The 20,698-nt window shown below is 44.3% G+C and overlaps 1 protein-coding gene and 1 pseudogene across 5 annotated transcripts in view; one reads left to right on the forward strand and one right to left on the reverse strand.

Moving 5' to 3' along the window:
• RHOT1 (ras homolog family member T1) overlaps nucleotides 1–20,698 on the forward strand; it is an 81,969-nt gene that overhangs the window by 11,815 nt on the left and 49,456 nt on the right. For all 5 annotated transcript variants that reach the window (XM_023182840.1, XM_023182843.1, XM_023182841.1 and 2 more), the window contains exon 2: nucleotides 19,460–19,518. In XM_023182840.1, the coding sequence (XP_023038608.1) occupies nucleotides 19,460–19,518 (59 nt within the window). The remainder of the gene's footprint in view (nucleotides 1–19,459; nucleotides 19,519–20,698) is intronic.
• Nucleotides 516–1,582, reverse strand: LOC111520242 (annotated as a pseudogene).

Raw genomic sequence — 20,698 nt, forward strand, 5'->3', positions numbered from 1 at the left:
ACTTTTTTAGTAGAAATGGGTTTTGCCATGTTGGCCAAGCTGATCTTGAATTCCTGGCCTCAATTGATCCAGGGAGGCCTCAGCCTCCCAAAGTGTTGGTTATTACAGGTGTGAGCTACTGTACCTGGCCAAAATATTAATTTTTTAAAAATAGCTTAAAAGTGGCTTTTACACTTGCTGCTTTATTATTCCTTTGATAGTCTCACATAGGGTTAGGTAGACAGGCCCTAAGGAGAGCAAAAAGTCCTAGTTTAGATTCACTGAAGCATTTTTTAAACAAGTCACATTTGTCTGATCCTTTATTAAAGTAGCTGTTATTTCACTGCCCTTCCAAAAGGAAATACAAAAATGATACTGATGAAAATGTGCTATTTTTTTCCCTAAATCGACTGTCATCTGTCTCTCTTGCTCCAATTTTGAACTTTTGCTGCTAATGAACTTTTTTTTTTTTTTTTCCATGTATAAGAGGCAAGAAGACCTCTTTTCCAAATGGTCCATATTTATTAGTACTCTGGTCAGAGAAATCCAAAGTCTACCATATTGGAGGTTTTCTGGAATTCCAGGCTGTCTGTTAGACTGTAGTCTTCAAAGCCTTGCCTTATCATACTGGGCCAGGTTTGTGTGGGAGATAGGCCTACAGCTGGACCAGCAAAGGTGCTGAGAGAGGAACCCTGTCCTCCTATCTGGTACTTTGTGAGTGAGAGATGCTGATACAGACAGTGGAAAGTATAGCTGGATATCTCATTCTTATCAGGAAGATTGTACAGTTCTATGATTTGGAATATGTCATAGGCATCAGAGTACAAAGCAGGAACTGAGGCCACCAGCCTCTCCCATTGAGTATCTTGCATTTGGAAGTCACTTGTGGGACTCTCAGTGAAAGTAGAGTTCCATGCCCAGTTGAAAGAGTCTAAGGCTGAGGTGGAAGGGAGCTGTAGAAATCTGAAACCACAGGAGAAAAAGCATAAGGATTGGGAGATGTTCTGGGGGAGGTGGGCACATTCTTCTTGGATGGAAGGTATCTGGTTTGGTTGCTTTGCTGATTGCTGCTGCTGCTTCAGTTTGAATCACCGGTTCCTAAACCAAACCAGGGAGTGGGGGAAGAGGGGAGATTGTGGTCTGTTCTTGGAGAAGGCATTCCAGGCTTCTCCTGAGTGAAAACAACCAGGTTATCATCTTCACGTCCTTTCCAATTCACCATGACACTGTGTTCTTTACTTTTGACCCTGGTAGGTTGAGTTTCAAAGCTAGTTTCTCCTGAAAATTTCTATCTGGGAACATGGGCTGGCTAAACAGAACTTCCTAAGCTCTTCATTCTGTTGGCGGCTGAATTAAGTATGTTCTTGATGCCTTCTCCATATTGCTGTAGTCCCACCTTCTTGGAGGCTAAGGTGGGAGGATCACTTGAACCTGGGAGGTTGAGGCTGCAGTGAGCCAAGACTGCGCCACTGCACTCCAGCTTAGATGACAGAGTGAAACTGGGACTAGCTGGATCCTGTGGTGGTATCACCTTCATGTTGGAATCATTCCTGTTGATGAAAGGGTCTGGCTGGGGATTCTCTGGGGCCATTCTGTTCATCATGGTTTCTGAAATCTGTCATGAATCCCCTTAGACAAACCATTTTCAGTCCTGCGTGGTGTGTCTCTCTCTCAATGAACTTTTTTAAAAAAGGAAATCACGGCCTGGTGCAATGCCTCGTGCCTGTAATCCCAGCACTTTGGGAGGCCAAGGTGGGCAGATCACGAGGTCAGGAGTTCAAGACCAGCCTGGCCAACATAGTGAAACCCCGTACCTACTAAAAATACAAAAAATTAGCCGGGCGTGGTGGTGGGCGGCTGTAATCCCAGCTACACGGGAGGCTGAGGCAGGAGAATTGCTTGAACCTGGGAAGTGAGGTTGCAGTGGACCTGGAGGTTGCAGTGAGCCGAGATCACGCCATTGCACTCTAGCCTACACGACAGTGCAAGACTCTGACTCAAAAAAAAAAAAAAAAAAGAGGAAATCACTCTTGGATTTTAATGTGGAAGACATTCATGTTCTTTGAGTTTTAAAAGGTCTTTTATTGTACAATTACTTCACAAACTAGAAGGTATTTTTTATAATGTAGTGAGTGCTGAATTACCTCAAATTCTTTTCTAGATGAGGCAGGATGTGAATAAATTTTTTAAAATCACACTTTAAAAGATAGTGACTGATATAAATAAATAGAATTGCCCCCACTCTTACTACTGTGTTGTGTGTCTGTATGTTCAAGCGTGAGTAAAGCTACTTGATTGTTGTCTTTACGACTGCCAAAGTGTTTTCTTTCCTGTCTCTGAGGCCTGCCTTGCTGGAATAGACCTGGTGGCAGGTTTGTACTTTGGCAGGAGCCTGCTGCTACACAGGCAGCCAGAACTGTCCTTCAAACTAATTAGTAGAGCTGTGAAGAAATCTGAATTTCCTCATAATGTTTGTTGTCTGTTCTGAAAATATCACTGCAGATACAGGGAGTCCATGGGAAAAGCAGAAGGGGACTGCGACTGGGAAAAAGGTTGTTCTAATGAGTTTTAAGAAGAGATGAGGGTCTTTTCTCTCTTGGACCTTCAGGCCCCCACTTGGGTTTCTAGCAAGCAAATTTTTCATTTATTTTCTCTTATAAAGCCTTTTAAAATAAACTTCCACTCCTGCTCTGAAGAAAAAAAAGAAGAGAGTTGAGGAAGAATGGATGAGTTTTAAGGGCCATGGTGAGGGAGGGAACTTCAAAGGGAACAAAACATATCTTGAAAGCCTGGGCTGGGCGTAGTGGCTCAAGCCTGTAATCCCAGCACTTTGGGAGGCCGAGGCGGATCACGAGGTCAGGAGATGTAGACCATCCTGGCTAACACAGTGAAACCCTGACTCTACTAAAAATACAAAAACAAACAAACAAACAAACAAACCGGGTGTGGTGGCGGGCGCCTGTTGTCCCAGCTACTCGGGAGGCTGAGGTGGGAGACTGGCATGAACCCGGGAGGCAGAGCGTGCAGTGAGCTGAGATTGCGCCCAGTGCACTCCAGCCTGCGTGACAGAGCGAGACTCTGTCTCAAAAAAAAAAAAAAAAAAAAAAAAGCCTGAATTTTGCTAAGAAATCCTGTGTGATTGGGATTAAGGAACAAGTGCTTTCTTGGAAACCAGTAGCCTTTCAGTGTTTGGAGATCGGCTTAATTTTGATCACATTATTTATCCTTTTTTTTTTTTCTTTTTGAGACAGGGCCTCACCCTGTTGTCTAGGCAGGAGTGCAGTGGCCTGATCATGGCTCACTGTAGCTTCGACTTCCTGGGCTCAGGTGATTCTCCCATCTCAACCTTCCAAATACCTGAATATAGGCATGCATCGCCATGCCTGGCTAATTTTTAAATTTTTTGTAGAGATGGAGTTTCACTGTGTTGTCCAGGCTGGTCTAGAACTCCTGGGCTCAAGTGATGTGCCTGCCTCAGCCTCCCAGCGTGCTGGGATTACAGGCGAGAGCCACCTCACTTGGCCTGTTTAACGTTTTTTGAACTGTGGACTAAAAGGTAGATTTTTTTTTCTTTCTGAAACTGGTGAGGGCCTTAGAGTGCTGGAACATGAGCAAAATTTTAAAAAGATAATTCTGAAAAGGGGATTATGAGAAGAATCAGGGTCTTAAGCGTATTAAGGTAGGCACATTTCTTAAGGACCTAGAGTGGGACTGAATTATTGAATGTCAGCTTCATTTTTGCCATCCTTAATATAGTAGATGAAGGATGAGAATATAGAGATACTTAAAATATCCAGGTAGCTGGGCTCTGTGGCTCATGCCTATAATGCCAGCACTATGGGAGGCCAATGCAGAAGGATAACTTGAGGCCAGAAGTTTGAGACCAGTCTGGGAAACATAATGAGAACCTATCTGTACAAACAATTTTTAAAATTAGCTGGGTATGGTGGCACGCACCTGTAGTCTCAGCTACTTGGGAAGCTGAGGCGAGAGGATCACTTGAGCCCAGGAGTTCAAAGCTGCAGTGAGCTATGATCATGCACTCTTGCCTGGGCAACATAGTGAGACTTTGTCTCTAAAAAAAAAAAAAGAAAACAGGGGCCAGGCACAATGGCTCATGCCTGTAACCCCAGCACTTGAGAGGCCAAGGCAAGAGACTCACTTGAGCTCAGGGGTTTGAGGCCAGCCTGGGCAACATAGGGAGACCCCATCTCTACAAGAAATTAAAAAAAAAAAATTGGCTGGGTGCGGTGGCTCATGCTTGTAAAACTGGTACTTTGGGAGGCTGAGGTGGGCGGATCACTTGAGGTCAGGAGTTCGAGGCCAGCCTGGCCAACATGGAGAAACCCTGTCTTTACTAAAAATATAAAAAAATTAGCCGGGCATGGTGGCACATGCCTGTAATCCCAGCTACTCGGGAGGCTGAGGTAGGATAATTGCTTGAACCTGGGAGGCGGAGGTTGCAGTAAGCCGAGATTGTGCCATGCACTGCAGCCTGGACAACAGAACAAGATCCTGTCTCAGAAAAGAAAAGAAAAAGAAAAACAGAACTATAGTAAGTCAGGGACTATCTTTCTGTGTTGCTAGTGTTAAATACATTTTCTTTTTTTTTTTTAAGTTTTGGTTGCCAGGGAGGATCCTAACACATTTAAAAATTTTTTTTTGAGACAAGGTCTCACTCTGTTGCCCCAGCTGGAGTGCAGTGACCCAATCATGGCTCACTGCAGCTTTGACTTCCCAGGCTCCAGGGATCCTCCCACCTTAGCCTCCCGAATACCTGAGACTATGGGTGTGCACCACCATGCCTGGCTAATGTTTTATTTTCTGTAGACATAGGGTCTCACTTTGTTGTCCAGGCTGATCTTGAACTCTTGGGCTCAAGTGATTCTCCCACCTCAGCCACCCAAACTGCTGGGATTACAGACATGAGCCACTGCATCTGGTCTAAGTGTGTTTTTAACTTATATTTTCAACTTGTTTATGGGGAAGAAATCCCATCATAAGTGAAGGAGCATCTGTGTTTTGCTTCCATTGTGCATAATCATCTGGAATCAGGATGAACTACTATGAATGTTGACAGGAATACTACCTTGAGCTAGCTGACGGTTTGGGGTTGCTGGAACCTTAAGCAAGGGCATGATGAATGTAGTTATATAAGGAAAAAGGGTTATGAAGTGTTGCACGTAAGTTGGCAAGGCCTGAAAATTCCGGGACCCAACATTGGCTTGGTGAGTTTTACTTTGTTCTTGTAGCTAGACGAATGTTTCTGCCAAATCATTTTCCCACACACAGTTAAAACAGATACAGTTTGCACATCTCTCTGCCATTTCTAGGGTACTGTATCTTACCTAGTGTTGTGTGAATGTGTGTTTTGAGACAGGGTCTCACTGTGTCACCCAGCCTGGACCAGCCTGGTGTGCAGTGGTATGATCATGGCTCACTGCAGCCTCAACCTCCTGGGCTCAGGTGATCCTGCTACCTCAGCCTCCCAAGTAGCTGCGACTACAAGCACACACCACCACTCCTGGCTAATTTTTAAAATTAGTTTTGGTAGAGACGGGGTCTCGCTTTGTTGCCCAGGCTGGTTTTGAACTCCTGGGCTCAAGTGATCCCCTCACCTCAGCCTCCCAAAGTGCTGGGATTATGGGCATGAGCTGCCATGCCTAGCCCTTAATGTTAATGTGCACTTTTTCTCATGTTACAGACCAGTTTTCTAGGTGTGCTCTATGAAAGTTTAAGCATATGCTGTTAAGCATTTAGATAACATCTAGTCCACCTATCCCCACCTTTTCTTTTTTTAACTGATTTAACTGGTGAGAAAAATTGAGGCCCAGAGAGTTGTAACTCAGGATCATACTGTTAATGGCAAAAACAGGTTCCTGAATCCAGATTTTCTGACCCAGGCCAGTGCTCATTTTAACACCTTTAATTCAAACTGATCATCATCATGACATTTACCATTTGTGTACTTAATGTGTGCCAGGTCTTGTGCTAAGCATTATATAGCTCTCATCTTGATTAGTCCTCTTAACAATTCTGCGAGGCTGGTCAGTACTTTATAGATGAATAAACAGGCTTGATGACTTGCCTGAGGAAGCACAGCTAGTAAGTGCTGGAACTAAGATTTCAGCCCAGTTTTGTCTAGTTCCAAAGCCTGTGTTCTTTTTTCTTCTTTTCTCTTTTGATTAAATATTTATGTAAAAGGTAATAAAGAATAATATGACAAATACCTAACACCCAGTTTAAGAAATAAAGTATTACCAATCATTTGAAGCTCCCTTCCCATTACATTGTCCTCTCTTTCCCTCCGAAGTAATCATCCACTTTCCTGAGTTTCAAATTTATTCTCCTAACCACCAAGCTATACAGCTGCATTTATTGAGTGCCATGGGAGCTGGAGCTACTGTTAATCAACAGTAAACAAGAAAGACATGTTTTCTGCCCTTGAGGAGTTTCCTATGGGTGATAATGAAATATTTGTTTCTTTCTGGAGATCTTCAGTAGCTGGCAGGAAATGTCACATTTTCATCAAGGAGGTTTAAGAAGTCCTTCAGGAGATCACTGGTGATATGTTGGAAGGTTGCCTAGATATTACACAAATGAATCAGAGTTAAGAATACATGTGTTGGCTGGGCGCAGTGGCTCATGCCTGTAGGGGACGCAATGCAGTCTCGGCTCACTGCAACCTCTGCCTCCCGGTTTCAAATGATTCTCCTGCCTCAGCCTCCCTAGTAGCTGGGACTACAAGCACATGCCACCGTGCCCAGCTAATTTTTGTGTTTTTAGTAGAGATGGGGTTTCACCTTGTTGGTCAGGATGGTCTCCATTTCTTGACCTCATGATCCATCCACCTCGGCCTCCCAAAGTGCTGGGATTACAGGCGTTGAGTATTTTAGCTGTAAGTTCTTTTGATAAATACAGAGCTCACATACCCTCTGAGTTCCAACACCAATTTTCCTATACCAACTGAGTGTCGTACAATCAATTCAATTCTAATGATGGCTGTGGCAGCCATCCGGAGTGGCCATTGGCTGCAACAGGGAGGCGCAGGCGGTGGCAGCAGGAGCAGCTGCTGGAGCAGCAGTGGTGGTGGTGGGACCCCTGTGCTCTGCATCCCTGAGGCAACTGAGTGCACCATTCCCACCTCTTATGGCTGGGCAGGACCTGCTTCCAGGCCCGGAGCCTCCACTGTGGCCTCAACCTCTCCCCCGACCATGTCTCAGGAGCCCATGAGCACTCTGCTAAAGGTGCAGCTGGGACTCGTGGGGCCAGCCTCAAGATCATCGAGTTTGTTTGTGCGGCGTTGGCCGGGGCTGCCATGCCACCTGTACCTCATCTGCTACTGTTGCAGGGGAAATGTGGAGAGGAGAGGTGCAGTCCCCAGAGCCCACCCCTGGGAGCCCCCTGGAACCTGATAGCCTGAGAGCCACCATGATGGGGCCGGGCCGAGTCACCCACTGGCAGGGGAGCAGTGTGGTCAGGCACGGAGGGGTGGGCAGAGAGGGGCCCCGAGGTGGAGCTGGGCCCTGAGCGGTGCCGCGCTCCATGGAGCTGGCAGGAGCTGGAAGCAGGCAGGAGCCCCGCCTTCCAGTTGCAGCTGCAGCTGCCCAGCCGTGGCTGTGGACCCAGGCATCTCTGCAGTCTCAGGGGCCTGGGAAGCCTGTGGACTTGGAGGTGTCTGCTCCTGCTGCCTGGCCTCTCCTTGCTCCTGGCACCCGTTCTGATCTCAGAGTGAGGTTGGGGCCAAGCCTAGGTGCTGTTGCAGCCTGGCCGGGTGTGCGCATGCTTTGGGGCAGTGGTGACATGCCAGACCCCTGCCACTTTGGCCCCCTCCAGACTTTGGGCACCGGCGATCATGGGAGGGAGGCTGAGGGCAGCTTGGCTCAGGCCTGCAGGTACCCCTTGGCACTGCCTTGAATGCCAGCAGGAGGCAGACAGGCTCCTGGGCAGAAGGGGGCAGGTCCCCCGTGAAGCCACATCTTCAGGCTGGGGAGGGCCTGAAGCCCGGGGGCTGGGCTGCTGATACCGCAGACCAGTGTGGGATCGGGTCCTCCCATGGCTTCCCATGGACCAATCGGCACACTCTTCCTCCCCTCTGAGGCCCATAAAAAGCCCCCCCGGACTCCGCCAGACCAAAAGAGAGAGGACGGGATGACCTGCCTGCAGAGAGGATCTACCCTCTCTGCTGAGAGCTGAACATTCTTCGGGACAACCTGCTAAGCAGAGAGGAGCTATCCTCTCTGCTGATAACTGAACACTTGTTGGGACACCCTGGCTACAGAGAGGAGGTACTCACTGTAGGTTTCCTCTGAGCTGTTCTGTCGCTCGGTAAAGCTCCTGTTTGTCTTGCTCACCCTCCACTTGTCTGTTACCTCATAATTCCCGGATGCAGGACAAGAACTCAGGACCTGCCGAATGGTGGGGCTAAAAGAGCTGTAACACAAACAGGGCTGAAACATGCCCCTTGCTTGCTACCTTGAGAGCGTAGAGAAGGAGAGAAGAGCTGCAGCCCTTCAGGGAGCCCGGATGTGGGAGCTCCCTTAGCCAGGGCTGTGACTCCTTCTTTGGGGCCCTGTGGTTCCTGGAGTTGCCAAGCTTCCGGGCACCACTGTGTTCTCCATTGCAGCTGTGGAAGCTGCTTGTGGTGCACCTGGTCCAGCTGCAGCCTCGCAGGGAGATGGTGCCCAAGCTGGCACCTGGAGCTGCCCACCCCGCAGCAGCAGCAGCCAGCATGCCTGGCTGTGCACAGTGGTCAGACCCCATGCTTGCTCACACACCCCTCACAACTTTGTGCCTGGCTCACCTTTGGCAGGCATGGGATCCAGGCTGGTCGTGTGAGTTGAGCACAGCCTGCAAGGCTGAGTGGGTGGAACGAGCCCAGTGGGCCAGAGCAAAACTTGGGCAAAGGCAGCACTGGCCACAGAAGTTTCCAGTTGGTGTAATGACACCCCAAGGATCCCATAACACTGACACCACCCAGAGTTAGCTTCAGATCCACTATAGTCGCCCAGTAGGTTCTTCTGCCTGCTACATAGACAGACCAATTCTCTGAGACCACAGTATTGTAGTAAAGAAATAACTTAATTAACAGAAGGCTGGCCATGCAGGAGAACTAGATGTATCACTCAAATTAGTCTCCCAGAAGGCTCAGAGGTTTGGGTTTTTCAAGGATAGTTTGGTGGGCAGGGGACTAGAGAACAGAGGGTGTTTTGATTGGTTGAGGATGAAATCACAGGGATGCGGAAAACGTTCCTCATGTGCTCAGTCAGCCACTGATTAGGGGCCACAGGATCGATTGAGTCACAAGTTGTGGGTCCTGGTAGAGTCAGTCCTTCACCAGAAATGCAAAAAAAAAATCTCAAAATGCCAGTCGTAGGCTCTGCTATAGTGATGTTATTCACAGGAGTCATTGGGGAAGTTACAAATCTCCTGACCTCCGGAACAATGGTTGGTTATTGTTTACACCTATATCTTAGCAGAATTAAGGTCCCTCACAAATCCTAACCTTGTGGCCTTTCTTTAGTTTTACAAAGGTGGTTTAGTTTTAGGAAGTGCTGTTATCATTCTTGCTTTAAGATTAAAGAGTAAACTTAAATTCCTCTCAAGGTTATCTTGGCCTATTCCCAGGAATGACCAAGGACAGCTTGGAGGTTAGAAGCAAGATGGAGGCCGGGCGCGGTGGCTCACGCCTGTAATCCCAGCACTTTGGGAGGCCAAGGCAGGCGGATCACGAGATCAGGAGATGGAGACCATCCTGGCTAACACGGTGAAACCCCGTCTCTACTAAAAATACAAAAAATTAGCCGGGCGTGTGGTGGGCGCCTGTAATCCCAGCTGCTCGGGAGGCTGAGGCGGGGGAATGGCGTGAACCCAGGAGGCGGAGCTTGCAGTGAGCTGAGATCGCGCCACTGCACTCCAGCCTGGGCGACAGAGCAAGACTCCATCTCAAAAAAAAAAAAAAAAACAAAGAAGCAAGATGGAGTCAACTATGTCAGATTTCTCTTACTGTCATTCATAATTTTGCAAAGGCAGTTTCACCACCAGTTAAAGAGCAAGATTCCCAACAACATTGCCCTTACTTCAGCAGCGTGCACTTTGGCCTGACCAACTACAAATTCAGGGCTTCCTACTGCCCCCTCAGACTACAGCACGTCACAGAACTCGGGAAAGTACTATATTCACGATTATACAAATGAACAACCAGATTGAAGAGGTATGTGGGGAAAGGTCTGGAAGGGTCCTGAGCTCAGGAGCTTCTTTCCCTGTAGGGTCAGTGTGCACCACCTTCCTGGTACATTGACCTGTTCACTAACCAGGAAGCTCTCCTGATCTTTGTTATTCAGAGTTTTTATATGGGTTTTCAGTAGGTAGACGCGATTAAGTCATTGGCCACGTGCTTGACTCCAGGTCTTTCCCCATTGGAGGTTTTGGGATGGGGCTGAGAGTTCTGACCCTCTAATCATGTAGTTGGTTTTTCTGGTGACCAGCTCCCATCCTGCTACCATGCTCTGTTGCCTCCTTCTCCCCACATGAGTCACCTCATTAGGATGAACTCAAGTATGGTTGAAAGGGACTCATTATTCATGATAAAAGACACTCCTATCATTCAGGAAATTTCAAAGGATTCTGATGCTCTGTGCCAGGAGCTGAGGACAAAGACCAGATGTATTCTATGTTATATCACACCCTCCTTTATATTATTTAAAATTTTAACATTTTATTTTTTACTAAAAACAAATTGAAGAAAGTAATTTTAGCATATGTTTATATTTTAACTGCTTCAGCAGTTACCTGTTATTCCCAGTTCTCCGGTTACTGTTAAGAAAATAATTTGAATGGTAGTTCCAGAATCTCCAGGAGGTGGGACTAATTTCCTTAGTGATGATGCTGAAAATACAGCAGTACTGCTGTGCTTGGGCCAGGTGAAGTCAAATCAGATGATTCAGTCTGGTTGATGTGCTAGAGGTCCTTTTCCCATTCATGTAAAATTGGAAAATTTTGTTCACTATCCAAGTGTTTCCAAATATTTGGTTATTGTGTCAATGTAGACTCATACATATTAAGTATATATCTTGGGTATAAATTTAAGTTATAATTTAATAGAAATTATGTGGCACAGAAGTAGTTCAAAGGAGGAAGTGGAGGAAATAAGAGCTATAGGTAGAATTTGAACCATCCTTGAAAGGTAGTTATTAATACCATTTGGAAAAGTAGAGGGGAGAGCGGGAATGATGTTTAGATGAGGGAAACTGTGAGGTGGGCAGGATTTATCGTGGCTTGTTTGGACTTATACAGTGCAGAATGGCCTTATTTGAGCAAATTGAGTAGGGGATAGTGGGAAATGAGATTAGATAGGTGAGCTAGGGATAGATTATGATATTCAAAGGCCAGTAGAATGATTTCATTTTGATGTGGTAGATAATTGAGAGTCAAAGAAAGTGTTTGGTCAGGTGAGTTAGAAAATGAAAAGAGCATGTAAGAAAAATGGACCAGCATTTGTATTGCTGGTAGATTAATGAGAAGAGAGACTGGAGAAAGGGATAGGAAATTTGGGACTGGGAGATTTTTCAGTAAAAGTACCATAATTAGGGAAATAGGGGAACAGTGAGGGAAGGGATGAATATTAAAAATGTCAAAGGAAAATTTGACAGATCATGACTGCTAAATGCAGAGGAATGATGAATCGGAGATGGTACATTTAAAAAATTTTTCTTTTTATCCAGATATGTAAAAAGAATGTTAGCCAAGGCTAGGCGTAGTGGCCCACACCTGGTAATCCCAGCACTTTGGGAGGCCGAGGTGGGCAGATCACAAGGTCAAGAGTTCGAGACCAGCCTGGCCAATATGGTAAAATCCTGTCTCTACTAAAAATACAAAAATTAGCTGGTGTGGTGGTGTGCACCTGTAATGCCAGCTACTTGGGAGGCTGAGGCAGGAGAATCACTTGAACCTGGGAGGCAGAGGTTGCAATAAGCTGAGATTGTGCCACTGCACTCCAGTCTAGGTGACAGAGCAAGACTCCATCTCAAAGAGAAAGGGGGGAAAAAAAAAGAATGTTAACTATATTGGTGATAACTGTCTAAGTCTGTTACAATGTAATGTAAAAGTCGAGAGGACCTAGTGGCCATGATCAGTGATATCCCCAGGATCAAGAATAGTGCCTGGCTTATAGAATTGCTCAAGAAGTATTTATCAAAAGATGAAAGAATGCATTTAACCTGGCAACTTTGGGGTAAATTTTAGTTGTCATCTTTAACATCCCAATTTTTTTTTTTTTTTGACAGTCTCACTTTGTCACCAGGCTGGAGTGCAGTGGCATGATCTTGGCTCACTGCAGCCTCCACCTCATGGGTTCAAGCGATTCTCCTGCCTCAACCTCCCAAGCAGCTGGGACTACAGGCATGTGCCACCATGCCCAGCTAATTTGTAATTTTAATAGAGATGGGGCTTCACCATGTTGATCAGGATGGTCTTGATCTCTTGACCTCATGATCTGCCCACCTCAGCCTCCCGAAGTGCTGGGATTACAGGTGTGAGCCACCGTGCCCAGCCTTACATCCCAATTTTTAATACCAAAAATGGACTTTAAAAATAATACTTATTGAGGCTGGGCGTGGTGGCTCACACCTGTAGTCCCAGCACTTTGGGAGGTTCAGGCAGGTAGATGGCTTGAGCCCAGGAATTCAAGACCAGCCTGGGCAACATAGTGAAACCCTGTCTCTACTAAAAATACAAAAAATTAGCCAGGTATAGTAGTGCACACCTGTAGTCCCAGCTACCCAAGAGGCTGAGGTGGGAGGATCATTTGAGCCTGGAAGGTCAAAACTATAGTGAGCTGTGATGATGCAATTGCACTTCAACCTGGGTGACAGAGTGAGACCCTGTCTCAAAAATAAATAAATAAGCTGGGCGTGGTGGCTCACACCTGTAATCCCAGCACTTAGGGAGGCCAAGGCGGGTGGATCACTTCAGGCCAGGAGTTTAAGACCAGCCTGGCCAACATGGTGAAACTCCCTCTCTACTAACAACAGCAACAACAATACAAAAATTAGCCAGGTATGGTGGTACACACCTGTAATCCTAGCTACTTGGGAGGCTGAGGCACAAGAATGGCTTGAATGGCCGGGCGCAGTGGCTCAAGCCTGTAATCCCAGCACTTTGGGAGGCCGAGATGGGTGGATCACGAGGTCAGGAGATCAAGACCATCCTGGCTAACGTGGTGAAACCCCGTCTCTACTAAAAAAAATACAAAAAACTAGCCGGGCGATGTGGCAGGCACCTGTAGTCCCAGCTACTCGGGAGGCTGAGGCAGGAGAATGGCGTGAACCCGGGAGGCGGAGCTTACAGTGAGCTGAGATGCGGCCACTGCACTCCAGCCTGGGCCACAGAGCGAGACTCCGTCTCAAAAAAAAAAAAAAAAAAAAAAAAGAATGGCTTGAACCTGGGAGGTGGAAGTTGCAGTGAACCAAGATCGTGCCGCTACGCTCCAGCCTGAGTGATCGAGAGAGACCTTGTCTCGGAAAAAAAAAAAAAAAAAAAGTTACTGATCTTTTCTAGTTACAAAAATTTTGTGTTTGTTTTTCAAGATAACCACTGTTAGTATAATATATTCATCCAGAGTTTTTTCTATGCGCAAACATATTTATCTTTAAAATGGGATCATATTGCACATGTTGACTTATACCTGCATAAATGTCATTTTTAGAAGTGAAATGGAACTTCAGCCTCCAAATAATGACAAACCATAAAATAATAGGATAATACAGGAGTCTGTTAGTCTGTACTCATATATAAATAAATAAACAGGCATACCTCAGAGATACTGTGAGTTTAGTTCTACACTGCCACAGTAAAGTGGCTCACAAATTTTTTTGGTTTCCCAGTGCATATAAAAGTTATGTTTACAGGCTAGATGCAGTGGTGCATGCCTATAATCCCAGCACTTTGGGATGCCAGTGTGGGCGGATCTCCTGAGACCAGGAGTTCGAGACCTGCATGGCCAACAAGGTGAAACCCCATCTCTACTAAAAATACAAAAAAATTTAGCCAGACGTGGTGGCACATGCTTGGAATCCCAACCACTCAAGTGGCTGAGGCATGAAAATTGCTTGAATCTGGGTGGCAGAGGTTGCAGTGAGCCAAGATTGTGCCACTGCACTCCAGCTTGGGTGACAGAGCGAGACTCTATCTCAAAAAAAAAAAAAAAGTTATGTTCATACTATGCTGTAGTCTGTTAAGTATGTAATGTAATGTCTAAAAAATGTACATACCTTAATTTAAAAATACTTTATTGTCAAAAAATGCTAATGATTATCTGAGCCTTCAATGAGTTGTAACCTTTTTGCTGGTGGAGAGTCTTGCCTCAGGGTTGATGGCTGCTGACTGTTTAGGGTGGTGATTGCTGAAGGCTGGGGTGACTGTGGCAGTTTCTTAAAATAAGACAACTATGACGTTTGCTGCATCGATTGACTCTTACTTTCACTAAAGGTTTCTCTGTAGCATGTGATGCCATTTAATAGCATTTTACCCACAGTGGAACTTCTTTCAGAATTGGAGTCTGTCCTCTCAAACCCTACTGCTGCTTTATCAACTAAGTTTGTAATATTCCAAGTCATTTGTTGTCATTTCAGTATTGCTCACAGCATCTTCACCACTAGATTCTGTCTCAAGAAACCACATTCTGGCCGGGCGCGGTGGCTCAAGCCTGTAATCCCAGCACTTTGGGAGGCCGAGACGGGCGGATCATGAGGTCAGGAGATCAAGACCATCCTGGCTAATACGGTGAAACCCTGTCTCTACTAAAAAAATACAAAAAACTAGCCGGGCGAGGTGGCGGGCACCTGTAGTCCCAGCTACTTGGGAGGCTGAGGCAGGAGAATGGCGTAAACCCCGGGAGGCGGAGCTTGCAGTGAGCTGAGATCCGGCCACTGCACTCCAGCCTGGGTGACAGAGCGAGACTCCGTCTCAAAAAAAAAAAAAAAAAAAAAAGAAACCACATTCTTTGCTCATCCATAACAAACTGTTCATCTGTTCAAGTTTTGTTATGAGATTGCAGTAGTTTAGTCACATTTTTAGGCTTCACTTCTAATTCTAGCTCTTTTCTTGCTATTTCCACCATATCTGCACTTCCTTCATTGAGGTCTTGAATCCCTCAAAGTCATGTGAGGGTTGGAACCAACTTCTTCCAAACTCCTGAAAATGTTACTTTGATCTCCTCCCGTGAATCATGAATGTTCTTAATGGCATCTAGAATGGTGAATTATTTCCAGAAGGTTTTTAGTTTACTTTGCCCACATCCATCAGAGGAATCACTATCTATGGCAGCTATATATAGGCTTACAAAAGGTAAATAGTAAGCCTAAATAATAAGTCTTGAAAGTTGTAATTACTCCTTGAACCATGGACGGCAGACTGGATATCATGTTAGCAGGCACAAAAATAATCTCGTACGTCTCCATCAGCGCTCTTGGGTGAATAGGTGTATTGTCAGTGAGCAGTAATATTTTGAAAGGAGTCTTTTTTTTGAGGAATTGGTCTCAGTAGTAGGCTTAAAATATTCAGTAAACCATTCTGTAAACAGGTGTGTTTTCATCCAGGCTTTGTTATTCCATTTATAGAGTGCAGGCAGAATAGATTGAGCATAGTTTTTTTTTTTTTTTTTTTTTTTTTTTGAGATGAAGTCTCGCTGTGTCGCCCGGACTGGAGTGCAGTGGTGCAATCTCGGCCCACTGCAAACTCCGCCTCATGGGTTCACGCCATTCTCCTGCCTCAGCCTCCTGAGTAGCTGGGACTACAGGCACCCGTCACAACGACCGGTTAATGTTCGTATTTTTAGTGGAGCCTCCTGAGTAGCTGAGATTACAGGTGCGAGCCACCATGCCCGGCCAGACTGAGCATACTTTTTAAGGGCTCTAGGATTTTCAGAATGGCAAATGACCACTGGCTTCAATTTAAAGGCAACCTGTGTTAGCCCCAACAAGAGTCAGCCTATCTGTTTAAGCTTTGAAACCAGGCATTGATGTCTGCTCTCTAGCTATTGATGGCATCTTCTTCTGATATAAGGCTGTTTCATCTATGCTGAAAATCTTGGTTGGGTCCTATAATACCAGCAACTTGGGAGACCAAGACAGGAGGATTGCTTGAGACCAGGAGTTTAAGATCATCTTGGGCAACATGGTGAGACCCTGTCCCCACAAAGAATTAAAAAATTCACTGGATGTGGCGGCGTGGCCTGTAGTACTAGCTATTCAGGAGGCTAAGGCAGGAGGATTGCTTGAGTCCAGGAGTTCGAGGCTACAGTGAGCTATGATCATCCCACTATGCTCCAACCTAGGTGACAGAGACCCCCATCTCAAAGGAAAAAAAAGGAAAAGTGCACACACACACACACTCTGACTCACATACACACGCATATATTTTTTCCTTCAGACAGAGTTTCACCCTGTCACCCGCCTCAGCTGGAGTACAATGGTAGGATCATGGAGCACTGTGTTCTCCAACTCCTGTGCTCAAGCAGTCCTCCCGCCTCAGCCTCCCAAGTAGCTGGGACTACAAGTGTGTGCCACCACACCTGGCTAATTTTTAAAAAACTGTTTTGTAGAGATAGGGTCTCACTATGTTACCTAGGCTGGTCTTGAACTCCTGGCCTCAAGTAGTCCTCCCACTTCAGCCTCACAAAGTGCTGGGATTACAGGCATGAGCCGCTGCACCAGACATATATATACACACACACACACACATACACACATAAAATATATAATATTTATATATAAAAATATATTTTTTATTTATATATTATATATATAAGCCTCATAAATTATTCTGATGCATGGCTTTAGGGGTCACCATTCCCTTTTGATGTTAAGTATGGCACAATAAAGAGAAAGCATTGACTTGACCATCAGGAGATGGGTTATTCTCCTAAATCTGCAACTAATCTTTTAGTGAGACTTGGAGAAAATTACTGTCCTGGATCCCAGGTTCTTTATCTGAAAATTTTCTGGGGAGCTGAATAAACTGACATTGCTAACTAGATTCTAGCAGTTCTATGATGATGGATTCATGGACATCATCAGAACTCTGTGAAATGTGACCTGTGGTCAGCCATTTGAAAAAGGCCTAAACCTTACACAAGTCCATTGAAAAGGCCTGTAGAAATCAGAGCTAGAAGACACCTGTTAAATCATCTAATCTATCCTTCTACCAGTGGTACTCAGTTGTTCATAGCATTCTTTAAGCTGTTTTCACTGTCCTTCCTGTGTTCTAGACATTCACTATTTTCCCAGAGACTTGACTTGTGTTCACCCTTACTTTTAATCGTGTAGGAAGGGAATGGGACTTTTCTTAACTCAAAAAATTTCATTTCTTTTATATTTAGACTTTAATTTTGGAAACTATAATTTGTTGATAATGGCAGAGATTTGTAAGCATGTGGACTGTTTTCCTCTAGATTCACAAAAGGATTTAGTTGATGAGTTGAATGTCTAACAGTAGTAATTATATGATCAGAAAGTGACAGGAATAGAAGTCAAATTTCATAATAAAAGTTAAGATTTTAAAGTTTGTGTATAAAAAAATTGCTAGAATAGAAAATGTGATAGGAAACTTTCTTTGCTTTTACCTTGTTACTAACCCTTTAAAAATGATGCTCTATGGAAGAAAGAATGTAGAGATGTGTAGAAATGGGCACTCTGATATTCTGTTTATGAGGATGTAAATTGTTTTTTTCGTTTTTGGAGATAGTTTAACAATGTCAGTTAAAAATAAAAAAGATCGGCCAGGCGCGGTGGCTCAAGCCTGTAATCCCAGCACTTTGGGAGGCCGAGACGGGCGGATCACGAGGTCAGGAGATCGAGACCATCCTGGCTAACACGGTGAAACCCCGTCTCTACTAAAAAATACAAAAAAACTAGCCAGGCGAGGTGGTGGGCGCCTGTAGTCCCAGCTACTCTGGAGGCTGAGGCAGGAGAATGGCGTGAACCCGGGAGGCGGAGCTTGCAGTGAGCTGAGATCCTGCCACTGCACTCCAGCCTGGGCCACAGAGCGAGACTTCGTCTCAGAAAACAAAACAAAAAAAAGATCTTGTGCACTAACTTGAGTTTGACTTCTAGGAATTTATTCTGTAGAAATACTAATTGTTGCATTGTTTATAAAGGTGAAAACTTAGGGCCAGGTGCAGTGACTCACACCTGTAATCCCAGCACTTTGGGAGGCTGAGGTTGGTGGATTGCTTGAGTCCAGGAGTTTGAGACCAGCCTGGGCAACATAACGAAACCCTGTCTCTATTAAAAATACAAAAAAATTATCTGGTTGTAGTGGCATCTGCCTGTAGTCCCAGCTACTTGGGAGGCTGAGCTGGGAGAATCACCCGAGCCTGGGGAGGTCGAGGCTGCAGTGAGCGAAAAAAATCATACCACTGCACTCCAGCTTGGGCAATCAGAGTGGGACCCTGAATCAAAAAAAAATTGGAAACCATTCCAATGTTCCTTGTTAAGAGTTTATTTTAATAATTATAATGCATCATACAGTGGATTCTAATACAACTATCAAAAATAATGCAGGATGGCTGGCCGCGGTAGCTCATGCCTGTAATCCCAGCACTTTGGGAGGCCGAGGCAGGCGGATCACCTGAGGTCAGGAGGTCGAGACCAGCCTGGCCAACATGGGGAAACCCTGTCTCTACTAAAAATACAAAAATTAGCTGGACATGGTGACACATGCCTATAATCCCAGCTACTTGGGAGGCTAAGGCACGAAAATCGCTTGAACCCACGCAGTGGAGATTGCAGTGAGCCAAGATTATGCCACTGCACTCTAGGCTAGGCAACACAGTGAGACTCCATCTCAAAAAAAAAAAAAACCAGATTTTAAGAAATATAAATATAAAATGGGTTTATTATTGCTGCTTTTAAAAATTGTTTAGAATATATATAACTTGTTAACTGTAAGTATACAATTCAGCAACATTAAATTTATTCATAATGTTGTGTAACCATCACCACTATCTGTACTTAAAACTTTTTTATTATCCTCAACAAAAACTATGTACCCATTAACCAGTAACTTTTGTCTTCTCTTCTCCTAGGAGTTTTTGTGTACTGACGTGAAATACTGCCCAAATGCATACTTAAGTGATAAAGGAAAATTGCAAAGTAGTGTGATAACTATGATTCCATTGTGGTAAAATATTGCAAGTTAATATAAGTATAGGAAAAATCTGGGAGAATATTAAAATGTTAGTAGAGGATGTTAGGAGGGATTTGTGCTTTTACAAAATATATTTTGGCAAGTTTTTAAAAACAATGAGTATGTGTGACTTTTCTAAACATAAAGATATACTTTTAAATATTATACTAAAACTTGATAATTTGGATGCCTTAGGTTTTAGCTAATGAATAACAAACTTCCTTATGTGGTTGCCGAATTTGAGCTTATGTAGAACCGAAACACTTTATTAAAGTAACGATTTTTCTTTTCACAGCTAGAGTGGGGAAGACATCACTGATTATGTCTCTGGTCAGTGAAGAATTTCCAGAAGAGGTAAACATTTTGATTTCCATATTTAAATTTTAAAAAAATTATCAAATTCAAATTAAAATGAACTGAACTCTGTCTCTTTTGGCATGTGTTACGTGCTTCCTTTTGGACAGTTGAGACTTTTTTTCTTCCTTGTTTAGAGACAGGGTCTCACTCTATTGCCCAGGCTGGAGTGCAGTGGTGCCATCATAGCCCACTGCAACCTCCAACTCCTGGACTCAAGCAATCCCCCTGTCTCAGCCTCCCAGAGTGCTGGGATTACAGGCATGTACCACTGTGCCCTGCCAGTTGGGACTTTTTAAAAAGCTAATATTTGTTTATCAGTTATTTCTATGAAATGCAGTATAGAAGAAATAACCAACCTATATCTAAGTTCACCTAAGTCTTTTGCATTTTCTTCCTGTGACTTTGTCTAGGACCTTTGTACTCTCTGTGCCTCAGTTGTCTCATCTATAAAATGGAAGCTGAAAGAGATATAGATATAATATAAGCTCTGTAACCCTTTCTTAAAAATAAAATGTTGCTCATAAACCCAAAATATAAAAGAGATAATGAGCATTCCATGAGTTGAAGTTAAGGGGAAAGGTGTGAATTCCTTCTTGCCTTCTGCCCGACACTCCCTGGTCTGTGAGGTGTTTTTGTCAGAACCACTAGAATTATGATACATATATTTGAAAACCCTTAATATGATCTACCTGCTTCATTTCACAAATGATGAACTCATTCTACCTTTGCCTACCTCAAAGGATTGTTATGGGTCTCAAATGAGATGAATTTAATAGCAGGGAAGTGCCACCAAAACTAGTAAGGTGGTTTTATTATTACTGGCAATAAATTTACATTTTGGAAGTTCTAGAGTGAGGAGCTGGTGGCTAAACTTTACATAAAGTTAGCATATAATTAGAGGGAATGAAATTTGTACAATGGGATGAAAATAATTTCAAATTACCCTCTTTCTTGCATAGCAGGTATCATTAGTGTCACAGTTTACATTTATCCTTCTTTTACTCTAGTTTGGATAGGAATATCTGTATAATTTCATTGTTCAAATAAGAATTTGATGTATCATGTGGTAGTGTTTTCAACATTTACAGCTGCCAAAAGACTATTTATTATTATTATTTTTTGCTTTTTTTTCTCTTAGACAAGATGGCTAAATAAGTAATTACTTAATTTAAGAAAT

The sequence above is a fragment of the Piliocolobus tephrosceles genome, chromosome 16 (assembly GCF_002776525.5).
Source record: "Piliocolobus tephrosceles isolate RC106 chromosome 16, ASM277652v3, whole genome shotgun sequence".
Classification (NCBI taxonomy): domain Eukaryota; kingdom Metazoa; phylum Chordata; class Mammalia; order Primates; family Cercopithecidae; genus Piliocolobus; species Piliocolobus tephrosceles.